The sequence below is a fragment of the Eretmochelys imbricata genome, chromosome 7 (assembly GCF_965152235.1).
Source record: "Eretmochelys imbricata isolate rEreImb1 chromosome 7, rEreImb1.hap1, whole genome shotgun sequence".
NCBI lineage: Eukaryota > Metazoa > Chordata > Testudines > Cheloniidae > Eretmochelys > Eretmochelys imbricata.
Window position 1 is genome coordinate 26,674,003 of NC_135578.1, and position 17,094 is coordinate 26,691,096.

The window sequence follows — 17,094 nt, forward strand, 5'->3', positions numbered from 1 at the left end:
AACAGGAATAGAAATTGCTACAAATGTGTGATGTGACCAAGTTACTGTTGTAGTTCAAAACATAATTTTTTGGAATTTCAGACGCCTGGGGTCTGCATTTTGCAACTATAATGGTACATTAATGCTACTTTATCGGATTTAATTTTCCTAATTTTTAGGGAATGAGGGGACAAAATACCAAGTGTTGCTTTCTTACATCCTCTGCAGAGATCACCAGTTGCAATCTTATCCCGCTTTATTACTTGCAAGCAGTATGCACTTTTGTGTACGCTCTTTAAAATTTGGCCCTTAATGACTTTTTTGTCTCAGTTTCCTCATCAGTCAAATGGAGACAGCAATTAATTATGTCACAGAGTTGTTGATAAATTAAATTAATGTGTGTAAAGTTCTTTAAGTTCCTCAGGTGGAAGATGTTATAGAAATGAAAAGTATTACTCCTATTATTATCATCATCCCAGATCTTTATTAGAGGAGGACTTGGCAGACTGTTGGACCCTATTCTCCATAATTTTTCATCAGGGGCTTGTAAGGAAGTGCATATATTTGCTATAATCTTTCATTTCTTTTGAAAGTGATGTAATTCTTATTTTAAAGTGGTTGAAATTTTTGTGAACAATGGCCAACGCTTCCTCGCCTCAAACTAAGTATATTTCGTGAAAGAAACCGACTCTTTTAAGTATTTTTCTCACAAAAAAGGTTTAAATAATGTTAGCTATGACACAAACTAACAAAATCAAAGAAATTTAGCAATACATTGCGGTGAATTTTCAAAACAGTGTATGGTGTGTGGATTTAACCAACCAAAAACTTCACTGGGAGTTATATTGTCCAATTTTACTCTCACCAAAGTCAGTGGATGTTTTGCTGCTGACTCCATTGTGTCGGGACAGGATGGGTTTCCAAGTGAACTGATATTCTTGGTCATAATTATATACACATCTGGGACCTTTGTAATGCCAGGATACAATGTTGAAAGTTAAAGATCAAAGTCCATATTTTCAACCAGCCTCTCCAGTTGCAGGCATATCTGTTCACGGTGCTTCAAAACAAGAACTGAATGTGGAAATCAGTATTTGCAGTATTTACTCGAGCGTCTCCAGTCTTTCTGTCATAGTAACAGTATCTTATATTATGAAAACGTCAAGATGTGTATTACTAACTGATACAACTACTTGATGTTATTGCTGTAATCTTTATTCTCCCTTCCACTTATGTTTGTTATTATCATTTATAATAGTGGCCTTAATTCAGCAGTCTTTAAGCCTATGCCTGCCTTTAAGCACATGAATAGTCCCACAAACTTACTTTCTAATATTTTTTATTTTTCTCAGTCATGAAGTTTTCTTGTCACTAATGTTACTCACATTCCAGTGTGCACTGTATTTTACTTTGTTTTATTATGGTTGGCTTGTTTTAAATGATGTTCAAATCTTTGTAATATATTAGTCCATCATGTACATCAATCCTAGAATACCAGTTCATGGTTACAGAGTAGCAGCCGTGTTAGTCTATATTCACAAAAAGAAAAGGAGTACTTGTGGCACCTTAGAGACTAACAAATTTATTTGAGCATAAGCTTTCGTGAGCTACAGCTCACTTCATCGGATGCATTAAGCTAGGATCACCACCTACTTCTCAGCATTGTGCTTATTGAGGGTCCTAAATCCTTAATGAGCCATAGAGATGTCTAGTGATAATCTTTTTCATTGGTGATCTTCTCAGTTTAAACTTGTGCTATAACTTCTGTACAGCCACAGCAGCTGCAATTAACTTTGTTCAAGCAAGTATTTCAAAATTAATTGAGGTTTAATGTATGTTTCTCTGGGCTAGCCAAAAGGCTGCTGTTTAGGCGGTCAACGGAAATTGGGAAGATGTAGCTTTTGGTTTGGCTGGAAGGATTGGGAAAGGATGTTACACGTCCCAAGTGTTACCATTTTTGCCCTGAAAACGAAAAACATTTGCATTATATTAAAAATATCATGAATCTCCATTAAAATATATCTTTCCAATTGTCTTTCTATGTCTTGTAGAATCTGCATGATACACTGAATTTTTGCTGTCTTGCCTACTAAGGAAAAAATCCAGTACTTTCCACTTGGGTTCATTTTTTCCTTAGTAGGCAAGAAACAATTGAGAAAGGAAATATCAATTGGTGCTGTTAGCCATATAGTTGCAGCATTAAAGATCTTGGTTTGCTACAGTAGCTTCTGATTCATGTCTGTTTTAAAATAATTATTGTGGGGCATTATCCTTTTAATGAGTTATTTCCTGTCATTGAAAAATATCAAAAAAGAGACCTACAACCTTACATTGCTTGTCTGCTTTTAGTGGGACCTGGCCTGAAATGTCCCCAGGCAGCTTCTATTCCAGAGCTTTAATTATGCTTTTTAACCTACTTCTTTGTGTCTGTGTTCTTCCATACTTCTTTGTAATTACCAAGTTTAGTAGTGGGACTCAGACAGATACTTTTAGCATGACTTTAACCTATACATTACGGACTATGCTGTATTATTACGAGATATTTCCTGTGCGTGAGTCATGCTGTTAATTCACAGAACTTGAAAAGGTTTAGAAGATGTGAGCTGCAAATATAGTGAACCACAACAGAAAAATCAGATGGACCATGTTCAGATCAGTATAACTTTATTCGATCACAAGTGTCATGAAAGTTGAAATTTGGCCTCAGTACTTCCGATAAGTGTTTACCTGGCACTTGGAATTGCAGTCTGTCTCAGTCTGCCAAGTTTCTAATATCCCAGCTGGTGTTTGTGACAGGACTATTACCCTTCAGCTTTAAAAGAGAGAGACTTATTAGGCACTCTGTCTTGTCTCAGGATAAGTCAATCACATTTTGGAATATTGCATGGCAACAGGTGTCACGGCCATTAATATCAGTTAAATAGTATTTTATGCAAAGCTTATCTGCCACTGTTCAGCTATTTAAATGATCAAATCAGAGTCTCTGGCAGGGTCCACTATGGGGGCAGAGGGAGGGAGGAAACCAATCCCATCTACTTTCCATTCATCATTTCTAGCGATCTTGAATGGAAAGATTGGGCCTAACTTGCTTTCAGGTGGTTAGGCAGACAGACTGCTTTGCTCGAAGGTTTATTTATGCCATCCAGGGCTCTTCTGACTCATGCCATGTACTTCCCCCAGGATCTTTTCTGCATCACATACTTACTCTTTGAGCTCTACCCCATGACATACCTCTGTTTAACTTTCAAATTAGCAGTTAATTTAAAAAAAAATCTGCAAACTGTTCCATCACTTTTTAAACAGCTAATTATTGTGGGCTCATTCTGCTTTTATTTCCTAGGATTTTTCTTGCATGATAAATTGTACTTTTATTTCTGGTACAGAATCTGCCAACATTTTTCTTTCCTAAAATATTACTACACAGTTAATCAGGGATCTAATCTGGGTCTCATTTGCAGCTGTGTGAGATCTTGGATGAAGGTTGGCCTTTAAGAGAACTAAAGTATTCCTCACAATTATTCCTTACTCCTATTCTCAGGCACTTTAGACCTTGGTGACAGACATTTCTGCTCAAGCACACATCTGCCAATGATTGCACTCTACAAAGTTTTCTACCAATTGTTCATGTTAGTGGACCCTCTAGATACCATGCAGGCTCTGTTTAATATAGACTAGCATATGGATGGAGGGAAAAGAACACAGAATTTGTCTTTCCTATAGCCCAAAAGCACCATGGATTCCTACACTTTACCTTGGTAAAAGAACATTTCAAATTCTTATATCCATGCTCAGAATACGTTGCCAACTGCAGTCAAAGTTAATTGTCTCTCTGGTCACAGCACAGGAATTGGAAGTAGAAGAATAGTTAAACCCATCTTCAATAAAATGTCATGCCTCTGCATCTATCTTGACCAGCACACTTCTCATCATAAATCATCTCTTGTATGAGTAAGAGAAACAGCACCCTTATTATTCAGTCTGGAGTTAGAACTCTAAAAACAAAGAAACCTCTCAAATGTATTATACCTGCAGTGCTTTATGCTATATTCCAAGATTAAAAAACTATGTTAAAATGAAGTTGAGGTTGAGGGTACATATCAGTAGTTTAAAGGTAAAAAAATATTACAGAGATGTTATAATGATCCCAAACCATTAATTACAAACCCAGGAGATTCAGAGGCAAGGTTACATTTAAAAGAAATCCAAACATGTTAAAGTGTGGAAATACACAATTAAGTCACCCAGACAAACTAAACTCTGCTCTGTAGTGATGCCATCCAATAACCATACAATCAAGATTAAGGCGTTTTAGCATTTGTGATCTCAGACTAAATAAAACTGATTTTCAAAGAAACATTTAAATATTCCCTCCCATAATAATTACAGCATCCCTGACATCTTTTATTTGTCCTTCTGCTGTTGAGCTGCATTCACTACCTTATCTTCATCTAAACATAGCTTTTTAAAAAATTATTATAAATATAATACATGAGCAATAAATAAGAAAGCCAGAGAATAATACTTCAAATTATGTCAAGGTACATAATATGAGCCTTACATCTTATACAGAGACCAGCAAGCTCTACAGGAAAGGGGGGATCATAGTCCCTGCACCTCAATGTGTCTGAAATGTAATGGCTCCCTTTATATTACTGCCTCAGTTTTCCCCTATACATCTGCCTCAGTGTGTCCTTGGCGGCCTTTCAAGCACTGATATCCAAGTTAATATACAGCCACAGAACCTCGAAAGAACAATGATAAAGGGGCAAATAAACTACCAATGAGAAGTCTTGACATGAGACCAGTCCATCTCATTACAACCCTATAGAATTGTTGCATGTAAATTAGCTTCAGATGAAGGATGGTGATTGGTTGACTTACCTCTATTACAATGGCATCACTTAAGAGTTACGTGAGATGACCTGATGTCTGTAGCCTGTATAAGCATAACAATTAGATAGAACAATAATTAACAATACACATTAATAAGTTGGCTATATTGAAAGATATTAGTTGTAATTAAGCTAATACATAAGTTTGGAATGAATGTTAATTATATGGAGATTTTGAAGGGTCTGTGTCATTTGGGAGAAAGAAAAGACTGACAGATGCTACATTTTGTAAAGGACACTTTTAAAAATTGTTTAATTTATAAACTATTACTAGATTTACTTGTAAATTCTCAGAAAATTCGTTTTGTACTCAAAGAGTAGGTGCTGTAAGTTTGGGGAGGAGACACAGAGGTTGGATCCCTGATTTAATTACAAAATGGAACTCAACTTTAATTACTAGCACTTCTGTAATATGTAGATAAAAGTATGAGGAAATTGTAAAGATGTTTACCATGTCAATTAAGGTTCTATATAGCTTATCTCCCCAAAATGTCAGGTCTTCGACCTTTGAATCTCATGATGCCGTTCTTAGATCTACGTTAAGATTTTTAAAGCTAACTAGAAGATTTGGACTTATCACTCATTCATTTTCATCAGCTTCTTTTATTTCCAAATCTCCTAATCAGCTAGCTTTGCAAATCTCAATCCTGGTGTTTTGGGGCTAACGTTCATTTTTGGCTCCTGTTAAAAATTTTCTTAGTGGAATTCACTGTTTGATTCCATGGATATCATAATATTCATAGTCCACACCATTAAGCAATCCTTTCTCCTGACGAGGGAGGAATTGCCATGTTCAGTTCAAGGAAGTCCCTGTGGCAGAGTTATTTTCAGAACGGGTACTACTGATGGCATTTTAGAGATTAAGGTTTTATTCTGAGTCATCTGTTGATCCAGAGAGTGTGTTATCATAAACAGGAAAAAAATCAACTGTTTAGAATTGAAAGCTGTCTCATAAGAATTTTCATAGCTTTTCAAGGATATCTGTGTTGCTTTAGCCAGAGTGCATTCACAACAATGAATCCACAGTCAGAGAATCCATAACTACAATTGAGAGGCTAAACAAAAAAATTACCAAAGCCACCAGGCTCAGCTTAGCTCATGCAGAAGGGACTATGATTAAGTGTCATATCTAGCTGGTAAATTAAACCTAGTATTTGATTGTCTCAGTGACAGAGCTCTTATCTGGGGAGATTTAGCTCTCTAATCAGTGATAAGAAAAGGAGTACTTGTGGCACCTTAGAGACTAACCAATTTATTTGAGCATAAGCTCAATGTAGCTCACGAAAGCTTATGCTGAAATAAATTGGTTAGTCTCTAAGGTGCCGCAAGTACTCCTTTTCTTTTTGCGAATACAGACTAACATGGCTGTTACTCTGAAACTAATCAGTGATAATATACTCAAAATTAAATGGTTCAGGATCTGAAGATAAATGGCAGTTAGGTTGAACATGTGTGCAGGGCCTGTCAAACTGGAGTTTGTAGTTACCAATTTTGATTCCAGAAACTCACAAGACTAAATGGTGAACGAGCAACAGAGTGAAACAACTAAGTAGAAACTTGGACTTCTCTTTTGCCAAATTTTTGGAAGCTCAGGCTCTGCAGACACCATCTTAAATGCCTGCTATTGCCACTTCACTAATCCTTAGAAGTCACCATAATGTTCATTTAAAAAGTCATAACTATTTCACAAAGTATTTTCATACTTTATTTCAGGAATACCCCCCTCTAATGGATATTTATATTCAGTCTACATGTTGGAGCACAGTCTGGATTCCTTAGCTTATAAAAATACATACTGTTTACATAGGCTTCTTCATTTCATGCATACTGTTACAATCCTTGAAAAGGTTGTCAGTTGACAAGTAAGATAAATTGATTTAGTGGACTTTACAAGTGTTTAAAGCTAAGTAAAGTGTGTATTGTCCAGTATTTAATTAAATGTAACTTAGTCAGGCTACAAATCAGTTACAGCAGCATCTTCCAATAGGCAGTTAATGCTTTCTGTGTCTTGCACAAACAAGAAGCATTTGAGATTCTTCACTTGTCTGCAGTTGAGACCGGTTTACAATGTATGTGTAAAAATGCTGTTCTAAGACAAAATACTTGATTTTATTTGGAGATCACAAGTGTTGGATTTAGATGACTTGTTTAGGAAAACTTTTTAATGGTTATCCAACCAAATTTAGTCCTGGAGTTCTCGGTGCAAGTGCTACTGAAAAAGCAATTGGTGTTGCATTTACATACACTAGGTCTGAACTGGTCCCACTGATCTATACACATTCTGGAAATATTTTGGTTCTTTATTTGAGCTATGTTCTGTATAGTTTCTTATTTCAATTCTTATATAGGGGATATCAAAGTTAAAAGGGATGTCACTTGTTTTCCAAAATTAATATCTTTTAAAAGACCAAATTAATCTCTACTAATAATAAATCATTAATAATAATACTTTGTACTTTTATAGCACTTGTCATGTAAAGTTCTCAAAGTACTTTATGAAAGTGAGTAAATATTAGGATCCCTATCTGTATTAGCATCCACAGAGCAAAGATTTTGCAACTTGCCCAAAGTCAAACAAATCCATTACAAAATTGGAACTAGAATGCATGTGTCCAGATTTCCAACTGCATGTTTTAATGATCAGCCCGCATTGCCTGCAGCATAGCAGTAGTCTTTATATCTGCCTCCTCACCACTTTACATAAAAGAAATAAGCTACAGTAGGGGAATATTCTGAAAATATTTCAAATTCCATTTGGTGAGGAGAGATGGGGGAGAAAATCCAAAGGTAAGTAATAGCTATTGAACGATATTATCTCTATATATCCCTTAGCAACAAATCTTGCTATTTTTTTCTTCATTTAAACCACATTTGTGAGAGTTTTATTGTTAACTTGATCCAGATGACTGATCAAAGCATAGTTCCCTATTGCTACTTTGCTAAAATATTGTTTAAAGACAGTTTTAATATTACAGTTTTACAGCTACATATTGTTGTTAAGCTATTGAGTCTATTACCAGTCAATCAAAGACTTTCATTTCATTTCAGTAGATCCTTTCTTAAATGCCACTGAATCTTAGGAGGACATGAGATGTCTGTCAGTTTTCCTTCAGAGGCTAGTCATAAATTCTCTAGTAAATGGGTGAAATTTCAGTTACCCCCACAATGTGTGACTTTGGAAACTCAACGAATAGCAATGTTGAATGATCAAAGATAATTGCTTCAAGCCTTAAAGATTATTATACTTATGTATCTTGGTGTTAGCTGCTTTTAATTTCTCTTTCATTCATTGATTACATAACCATATCACAGAAGGGATGCCCCCCTCTGTATTTACTCAATAAATTATTAGCTCTTTAAGAGTAAACAGTTTTGGCAAGTTTATATTGTTCAGGCTAAAATTAGTTATCTTTATAGAAGATACATTTAATTAATATATTGCATTTTGTATGTTCAGGCTTTTCATCTATTTTCATTATAAATATAAATACTCTAAACAATATCATAACAAGAAATAAGAAAATATTCAATTGGATAAAGCTCGTGTGAGTAATATCAGTAGGTAACACTTTTAACATAAGAAAATAGAATTAAAATAAGTAAATGATTTGTTGTGATAGTATAGGATCCGCAATACACTATGCAATAAAACTATAACAATAATTATTATATTTTACACTTCTATAGCACCTTTCAGCCAAAGCCCCTATGTGCTTTACAAATATGAAGTATTATAACTGCCATTTTACAGATAGCTAAAATAAGGTACAGAAAAATTAAGATATATGTCACTGTCCCACACAGAACCAATGGTAGAATCAGGAAGAAAAATCTCATCTTTTGAATCCCAGCCTCATGTATTAACAATGTACTCTGAAAAGTGACTGGGGGAAATATTAGATTGTAGAATTTCATGTTCATTGTCTTTCAGCTATTTTGTATCAAATATGCTCATTTTATACATAAAAGGATATCTCATTCAAACTGCCAGTCCTGCAAATTCAACTTGGTATCTTAAAATCAAGCTCAGGTCTTTCTGGCTAGTGCTTTATCACCAGGAATGAATACTGTACAAATGGAGCGTAGTTAAAATTACTCTGTACATGTTTCAACATATATCAAAATTGCTAAGTTAAGTCCCAAGTTCGCAAAACCCTTAGGTATATGCTTAAGGGCTTTGCAGAAAGCAAATGGATATAAGCACATGCTTAAAGATTCTGTTGTTCTGGGGAGTAAGTCTTCTGAGAAGCTGAAACTAGCATCGGATGCTGCTGCCCACTTTCTGAGAGTCTGACTAGGAGCCAAAGACACGAGTTTCCTTTGGGTTTCCAGATAGGATATATGGTGGTGTTTTGCATCTGTAAAGCCTTAACTGGTATGGGATCTGGCTACTTGAAAGATTCTCTCTTTCCCTGTGCCATACTGCCACGGGGGTGGTAAGTGGAGATGTTGAAACTGGAGCCACTTCAGTATAAAAGAGAGGGAGGGTCCAAAAGGACAGTCTGCATTCTCGCCTCTCAGCCTTTGGAATTTATTCCCTCGCTCTTGTTTGAAAACAATGCAAATATATTGATCTTCAGGGCAAATTGTAAGGCTCATCTATTTTCATAGTCTTCTGGAGACGGTGAGGTTATAAGGGGTGGGATGGGATAAGGCCCTACGTGGAATGGTGTATTGGCTTATTTGTTATTTTATTGTCATTGAATATGTCTAAGAAGCAAGGCTTATTGTGTTCCTTTATTTGTTTCCATAATATCAAATATAATTTTAAGTGAAGCTGGGCATTTAGAAACTTAGGTCGATCCCTTTTTGTTTTAGAATTTGAAGTAAATAACATATATTACTAAAACGATACCTAGATATCCAGGATTTTGCATTTGAGAAAACACTCTCTTGGAGTTGTCATAGATTTAATGGTCAGAAGGGACCATTATCCTCATCTAGTCTGAACAATGGAATAGCACAGGCCAAAGAACCTCACCCAGTAATTTCTGCATTAAACCCATAACTTCTGTTTGAGCTATTGTATATCTTCTAAAAAGATATCCAGTCTTGACTTAAAGAGTGCATGTGTTGGACTAGTTTTTTATCTGTGGAATTACAGAATAAAGTGGGAGTTAGTAAAATGAAGATAGGACAATATTTGGTACTGTGGCATCATTGACAAAATATATAGAGTAAATATATAAAGATATATTAGACCCAAAACATACTAGCTTTTGGCTAATGGAATAATTGGCAGTTGTAATTGTGTTTTAAGACCCTATTCTGCTCTATTTAAAATGGTTTTGAGAGGACAATTTAAATACCACATATTCAAAAACTGTCCTTTAAGAGCTATTAAATAATAGTTATAAAGCCAAAAGTGGCGCAGACTTGAAGTTGACACATTTTAAACACCCACATAGATTGTACTGAACTATACATGTTCTAAGATTAAGAGATTCCAATATTTTAAACTAAAACTGTAGGTTCTGATGTACTATAGCGTCACAAGCTAAATAGAAAACTTTTAGCAAGCGCTTGGTTGGGAAATCTTCAAGTAAATTCAAGATGCTGCAGGAAGTGATGGTACTGCCAAGTCAGTAGGTGGCATTCTTCCCTCTGAGTCAGTATTTAATCAATGTTCTAGCATGTTGTCTTGGGACACTACTGTTGGAGGTGCTGTCTTTCAGCTAAACCTAGGCTGTAAACACATGTGGTCAATAAAAATCCCATGGTATTTTTTGCAAGTGTAGGTATGACGCCCTGAGGTATCTGCAGTGTGATTAATTAATTTCTTCTGGGAATAAAAATATACCAGACATTTCAAAGCTTACCAAACATTAAAAGAGTTTGCAAGTGAAACACTCAGCAGTAATGTACAGAGTATTGTGCTTTTTAGAAAGGGCTGGAAAAGATTGTTATATCCCTCTATTATATTTCCTCACTGTGTTTACTTTTTTCCAAAAAGGACTTCTATTTATAAAATGTTTTAAAGATTACAAAAGATCTCATTCTTAAGTTATAAGAAATATCCTAAGGAAAATAGAGTTTAGTACAGAAGTACTGTATTTTTTAATGGTAGATCAAGTGAAACAAAAATTTAATCTTAAAATGTTCCTATTAACTCATTCCTGCAGAGGGCTAACCAACCAAAACATATTTTACCAGAATTTGGTGCCATTTTTAAGAGGCCAGTTAAAAGCAAGATTTTTGAAAAGGTTTAGGGTGTCTGATCAAAATGTGATTTTTTTTTCATCTCTGTTCTGCACTTCTTACTACATTGCTCCCAGTATAGACAAGTTAAAGGAAGCTTCCTATAGCATTCACAGTTGCTTTGTGCATATTTTTACTGCAATCCGGAATTCACAAAAAAGAAACATTAGAAGTGGTTTATTTATATTTCAGCACCGAATTAGAAAGATTACATCATTCATTTACAGTTCTTATCCCAGGACACTTCTAATCCCCAGCACCTCATTAGAGGAGACACTTTTAGGATTGCATATATCATCTTGTTTAGCTTTTGCATTCTTTTATGGGATACAGTTGAAAGGTAGGAAATTTAAGGCTGTTCATTGATAGGAAAATAAACTAATAAAATCTTAGGAGCTTCCCCAAAGGGGAAAAATATTACAGTGTTTACAGTAACTGGGTTATTATTTGTCCATTAGTTCTCCATGTTTTTCACCCTTGTGAAAAAGGCCTTCCTTCTTGAATATAAATGCAAACAATCTACCTATAATTCAGATAGAGTTGATCCTCTGGTAAAATTAGAAGAAACTCCTTCATAAGTACACACAGTCATATGCTTCTCTCCCCTTATCCAGTGTGGAGGAAGCAGAATGGCCCTAATTGTACTGAAAACATTCAGTGCTATGCTGATGAGAAAGATACTAATGCAGGGTCTCTTCTCCTCCTCTTATTAAGTTTATAATGTAAACAAACAAGCACACAGCTACAGGTCAGGACAAACTCTATATTCTGTTTCTAGTAAAGACACAGATTTAAGATGCCTGCAGCCATTCCATGTTATTAAATGATTCTGGCCATTTAATGAAAATACATATCATCTTTTCCTTCCACGTATTAGGAATGTTCTATTACACTGTTGTTAAGCAGAAAATGAGGGTACACTACTGCAAATCCTTTCTTAGCCCAGGATTATTTTGCCCCCAACCATGGTAATTTCCATTTATAATTATGTTGAAATGATTGGGAGGTGTCGACTCTTGTTGAATGTATTGTGGTGCACTGGAACTGGAATGTTGACAGGCAAAATAGAGGTCTAAAAAGAATCAAGTGCCAATATGGAATAAGCAGGTATGAAATTTTTTTCTGACACCAATGATGGAGATCGTTCTAGGATGGAAAAGTTCTGTCACACATGCATCTCACCCACCTGTCTTAGCACTGCTGAACTTTCAGCTTCATCATCTGATAAAGCCTGCTCAATATGTCTCTGCGATGTGAATTTGTTTTACATGTCCACTGGGTATGCTTTTTAGCAGGAACCATTTAACACCTGTAGCACAGGTATAATCTAGAACTGCTTGTCTGGGTTTAAAATATCAGCCGTTGACTCTTGACTCTCATTTCTCTACCTGTGCCTGTTGTCTTGTGCCTACATTGTTATCCTTGTTGACTGACATTAAAAAAACAACCACCTTTTACCCGTAGTTTCCACACTGCGTTACTGGAGTTAGCAACATTATTTCCTATTCCAAATATACATCATAGTAGTAAGTTGTAACTCAGTTATTAAATGTCTTTTTTCCAAGGTATACAGTGTTGTTGCAGCCCCAGGATATTAGAGAAACAAGATGGTTGAGGTAATATATTTTATTGGACTAATGTCTGTTGGTGAGAGAGACAAACTTTTGAGCTTACACAGAGCTCTTCTTCAGGTGACCAGTGTAAGATGAAGTAGGTATGCTACTATTGCCCAAACATTAGATGTGCCAAAGATTCCATTTAGTGGCATTTGCTGTTTTTCAGTAAGTTAAAAAGAAATTAGCATGTTGTCTGTGGTGTTCATGAACTGATTGTCTTCTTTGCAAAGAACCCAAAGCTTGTTTGATTGTTTAAACTAATCTTTCTGCTAAACTATAGGTAGCTGGCTGGTATGTTGCTGATTTCTTAAGATGCATATCATTTATCTTTATAAACATTTTGAAATCATGCTAATTCAGTGTCTGCCATTTTAAAGATAACAGAATAATAATTCAAAAATTCCATAATAGTCAGCTAGACTTAACCAATAGTTCCAGTGGTTCCAATTTTAACAGTTCAGTTTAGAATAACAGGCTATAACATCCTCTCTGCAGCTTTCACACATCTTATGAGGGGGTTTGGATGAGTATCAGGCGTGGAGCACCATTTAATATCAGTATGGCACCTGTGCAAGTCATGCTGCCATTGCTTCAGGTACAGAGAAGGCCCAAAGATAAAAGACTGGAACCCATTTCCATTGTTTAGCAGTAAGTCTAATCCAAATGCAAGAGCAGTTGTAAATGAAGACCCTCTACAGATCTTAGACCATTGTCCTATTTAGAGGTTTCCTTTCCTATACCTCTTACCCTTGAAACAAGAGTCTGGATGTAGGTTCATTTATTACAGTAATTAACTTAAAGATGCAACATATATCAAGGGTATGTTTTTAATTAGTATGTTGTTCAATTTCAGTTTGTAGGTATTTATTTTAGTGCATAAAGGGCAAGGGGATAAGACAGAAAATTAATTGTACTCCCATCTTTGACAGATTCACAGAATCTTCACCATGAAACCTGTCAAAATTTGGGGTACCTCTGTGCCACTCCATATATTTTTCTTTGAGATAAGTTTGCTGGTAGTAGCTTCCAAATTTTCCACCTTCATAAGTGCTCTGTTCCTTGTAGCCTCAAGTGGCTGCTCTTGTGAAGCCAACGGTGCATATTCAACTGTTGCTCCCTTTTGCCAGCCTCCGTTACTTCATATTTTCTCCTAAACTACAGGCCTCCTCGCTCTTCCTCCGTCTCACCTGCTCCCTCTGCATTACTCATGCTGATTTTCAGTAGAGCTGGTCAGACATTTTCCAGTGGAATGTTTTGGTCTAAAAATACCTATTTGTTGAAGTCAAAACATTCTGTGAAAACACGTTGATTTCAACATTTCATTTTGAAATTTTTATTTTATAGGGTTTTTATTATTTTTATTTTATGTTTTTATGTTGTTGTACAATTTTTATATTTATAAAATTAATTTAAAATATAAAATAAACAGTAATACAAAATAAAATAGTAACATTTAAAAAGTCAAAATTGAAACAAAATGTTTTGATTGTCACAAAACAAAATTTTGCACACAAAAATTCTTTTGTGGGGAATTTCTACATTTGACATTTGTTCTATTCAGTAGAAAACCCATTTAGAAATCACAGTTTCCCACAAAATTGAAACTTTGTTTCCCAACCAGCTCTGGTATTCAGTCATTTTTGCTGTTCATCCTTCCATTGTTTTAAAAGGAAATGGGAGATCATCTCTTTTTAAACAAAATGGAAAATATGGGTTTGTCAGTGACTTAGCATGTGGCAGTGTATTTGATTACAAGGATGGGGCATTGTTCCAATTACTCTGCCACCTGGCCTTTGGAGGAATTAATTATTTGAAACACTGAGGTGATCCTTTTTTGAACATTTTATTGCCCCCGAGATACTATAAAAATATTGATAGTGACTAAATATTTGCCAAGTGTTTGCCAAGAGGTTTTATGTATCTTACCTCTGGCTGCTCCTGCACTTTCTGTGGGTGCTTTGTGGTATTTCACTTGAGGTAACAGAGCTCGTGTCATAAATATAAAGGGAAGGGTAAACCCCTTTGAAATCCCTCCTGGCCAGGGGAAAGCTCCTCTCACCTGTAAAGGGTTAAGAAGCTAAAGGTAACCTCGCTGGCACCTGACCAAAATGACCAATGAGGAGACAAGATACTTTCAAAAGCTGGGAGGAGGGAGAGAAACAAAGGGTCTGTGAGTCTGTATGCTGGGTCTTTGCCAGGGATAGACCAGGAATGGAGTCTTAGAACTTTTAGTAAGTAATCTAGCTAGGTATGTGTTAGATTATGATTTCTTTAAATGGCTGAGAAAAGAATTGTGCTGAATAGAATACCTATTCTCTGATAGTGATTGTCAGCCTACAGAAAAAGACAATTCCCTTGTCTCTGTTCTGGGCCCAACTTAAAGCAAAAAACCTCCAAACTACTTGGAAACCTGCTTACCCAGCCCAAAGAAAAAGCAAATGGGTAGAACACACACCCCCTATTTACTTTTAGGAAGAAAAGAAAAAAAAACCTCTGGGTTGGAAGACTGTGAATTTCCCTGCAGGAGTTAAGTACCCTGCCTCCAGGCAAAGAAAACCTGCAATTCACAAGATAATCCCCTTTTGTCTCTGCTTGGCCACAAAGCAGGGAAAACCGAAGCTGCTTTCAGTTTCAAAGCTGCTTCAAAGCCACAGGAAAAAAAAATTCCTTTTTAAAATCTGTATTTCTAGTTCAAAAAATCTCAACTGGATCTCAAAATGATTTCAGGTTAATCCCACCACTATGCCACCATGTCAAGGTTCCTCCCCCACTCTGAACTCTAGGGTACAGATGTGGGGACCTGCATGAAAAACCTCCTAAGCTTATCTTTACCAGCTTAGGTCAAAACTTCCCCAAGGTACAAAGTATTCCACCCGTTGTCCTTGGAATGGCCGCTACCACCACCAAACTAATACTGGTTACTGGGGAAGAGCTGTTTGGACGCGTCTTTCCCCCCAAAATACTTCCCAAAACCCTGCACCCCACTTCCTGGACAAGGTTTGGTAAAAAGCCTCACCAATTTGCCTAGGTGACTACAGACCCAGACCCTTGGATCTTAAGAACAATGAACAATCCTCCCAACACTTGCAGCAGTTGCTCTTTGCCTACAGAGCTGTACCACATCCCAGTTTAGGGTTTTCCCCATTTGAACTTGTATATGGCCGTGAGGTTAAGGGGCCATTGCAGTTGGTGAAGCAGCAATGGGAGGGATTTACACCTTCTCCAGGAACTAACATTCTGGACTTTGTAACCAACCTACAAAACACCCTCCGAACCTCTTTAGCCCTTGCTAAAGAAAACTTACAGGATGCTCAAAAAGAGCAAAAAGCCTGGTATGATAAACATGCCAGAGAGCGTTCCTTCAAAGTAGGAGACCAGGTCATGGTCTTAAGGGCGCTCCAGGCCCATAAAATGGAAGCATCGTGGGAAGGGCCATTCACGGTCCAGGAGCGCCTGGGAGCTGTTAATTATCTCATAGCGTTCCCCACCTCCAACCGAAAGCCTAAGGTGTACCATATTAATTCTCTAAAGCCCTTTTATTCCAGAGAATTAAAGGTTTGTCAGTTTACAGCCCAGGGAGAAGATGATGCTGAGTGGCCTGAAGGTGTCTACCACGAAGGGAAATGTGCTGGTGGTGTGGAAGAGGTGAACCTCTCCATGACCCTTGGGCGTATGCAGCGACAGCAGATCCAGGAGCTGTGCACTAGCTACGCGCCAACGTTCTCAGCCACCCCAGGACTGACTGAACGGGCATACCACTCCATTGACACAGGTAATGCTCACCCAATTAGGGCCCAACCTTACCGGGTGTCTCCTCAAGCTAAAACTGCTATAGAACGGGAGATCCAGGATATGTTACAGATGGGTGTAATCCGCCCCTCTGAAAGTGCATGGGCATCTCCAGTGGTTCTAGTTCCCAAACCAGATGGGGAAATACGTTTTTGCGTGGACTACCGTAAGCTAAATGCTGTAACTCGCCCAGACAACTATCCAATGCCACGCACAGATGAACTGTTAGAGAAACTGGGACGGGCCCAGTTCATCTCTACCTTGGACTTAACAAAGGGGTACTGGCAGGTACCGCTAGATGAATCTGCCAAGGAAAGGTCAGCCTTCATCACACATCTCGGGCTGTATGAATTTAATGTACTCCCTTTCGGGCTGCGAAATGCACCCGCCACTTTCCAAAGACTTGTAGATGGTCTCCTAGCGGGATTAGGAGAATATGCAGTCGCCTACCTTGACGATGTGGCCATATTTTCGGATTCCTGGGTAGACCACCTGGAACATCTACAAAAAGTCCTTGAGCGCATAAGGGAGGCAGGACTAACTGTTAAGGCTAAGAAGTGTCAAATAGGCCTAAACAGAGTGACTTACCTTGGACACCAGGTGGGTCAAGGAACTATCAG

At 37.0% G+C, this 17,094-nt stretch overlaps 1 protein-coding gene across 1 annotated transcript in view; it reads left to right on the forward strand.

The window, feature by feature from the left end:
* The window catches only part of ERC2 (ELKS/RAB6-interacting/CAST family member 2), a 658,083-nt gene extending 641,474 nt beyond the window's left edge, over positions 1–16,609 (forward strand). The window contains exon 21 of the mRNA XM_077822546.1: positions 16,257–16,609. Within this exon, the coding sequence (XP_077678672.1) occupies positions 16,257–16,334 (78 nt within the window). The 3' untranslated portion in view covers positions 16,335–16,609. The remainder of the gene's footprint in view (positions 1–16,256) is intronic.
* The last annotated feature ends 485 nt before the right edge of the window (positions 16,610–17,094 follow it).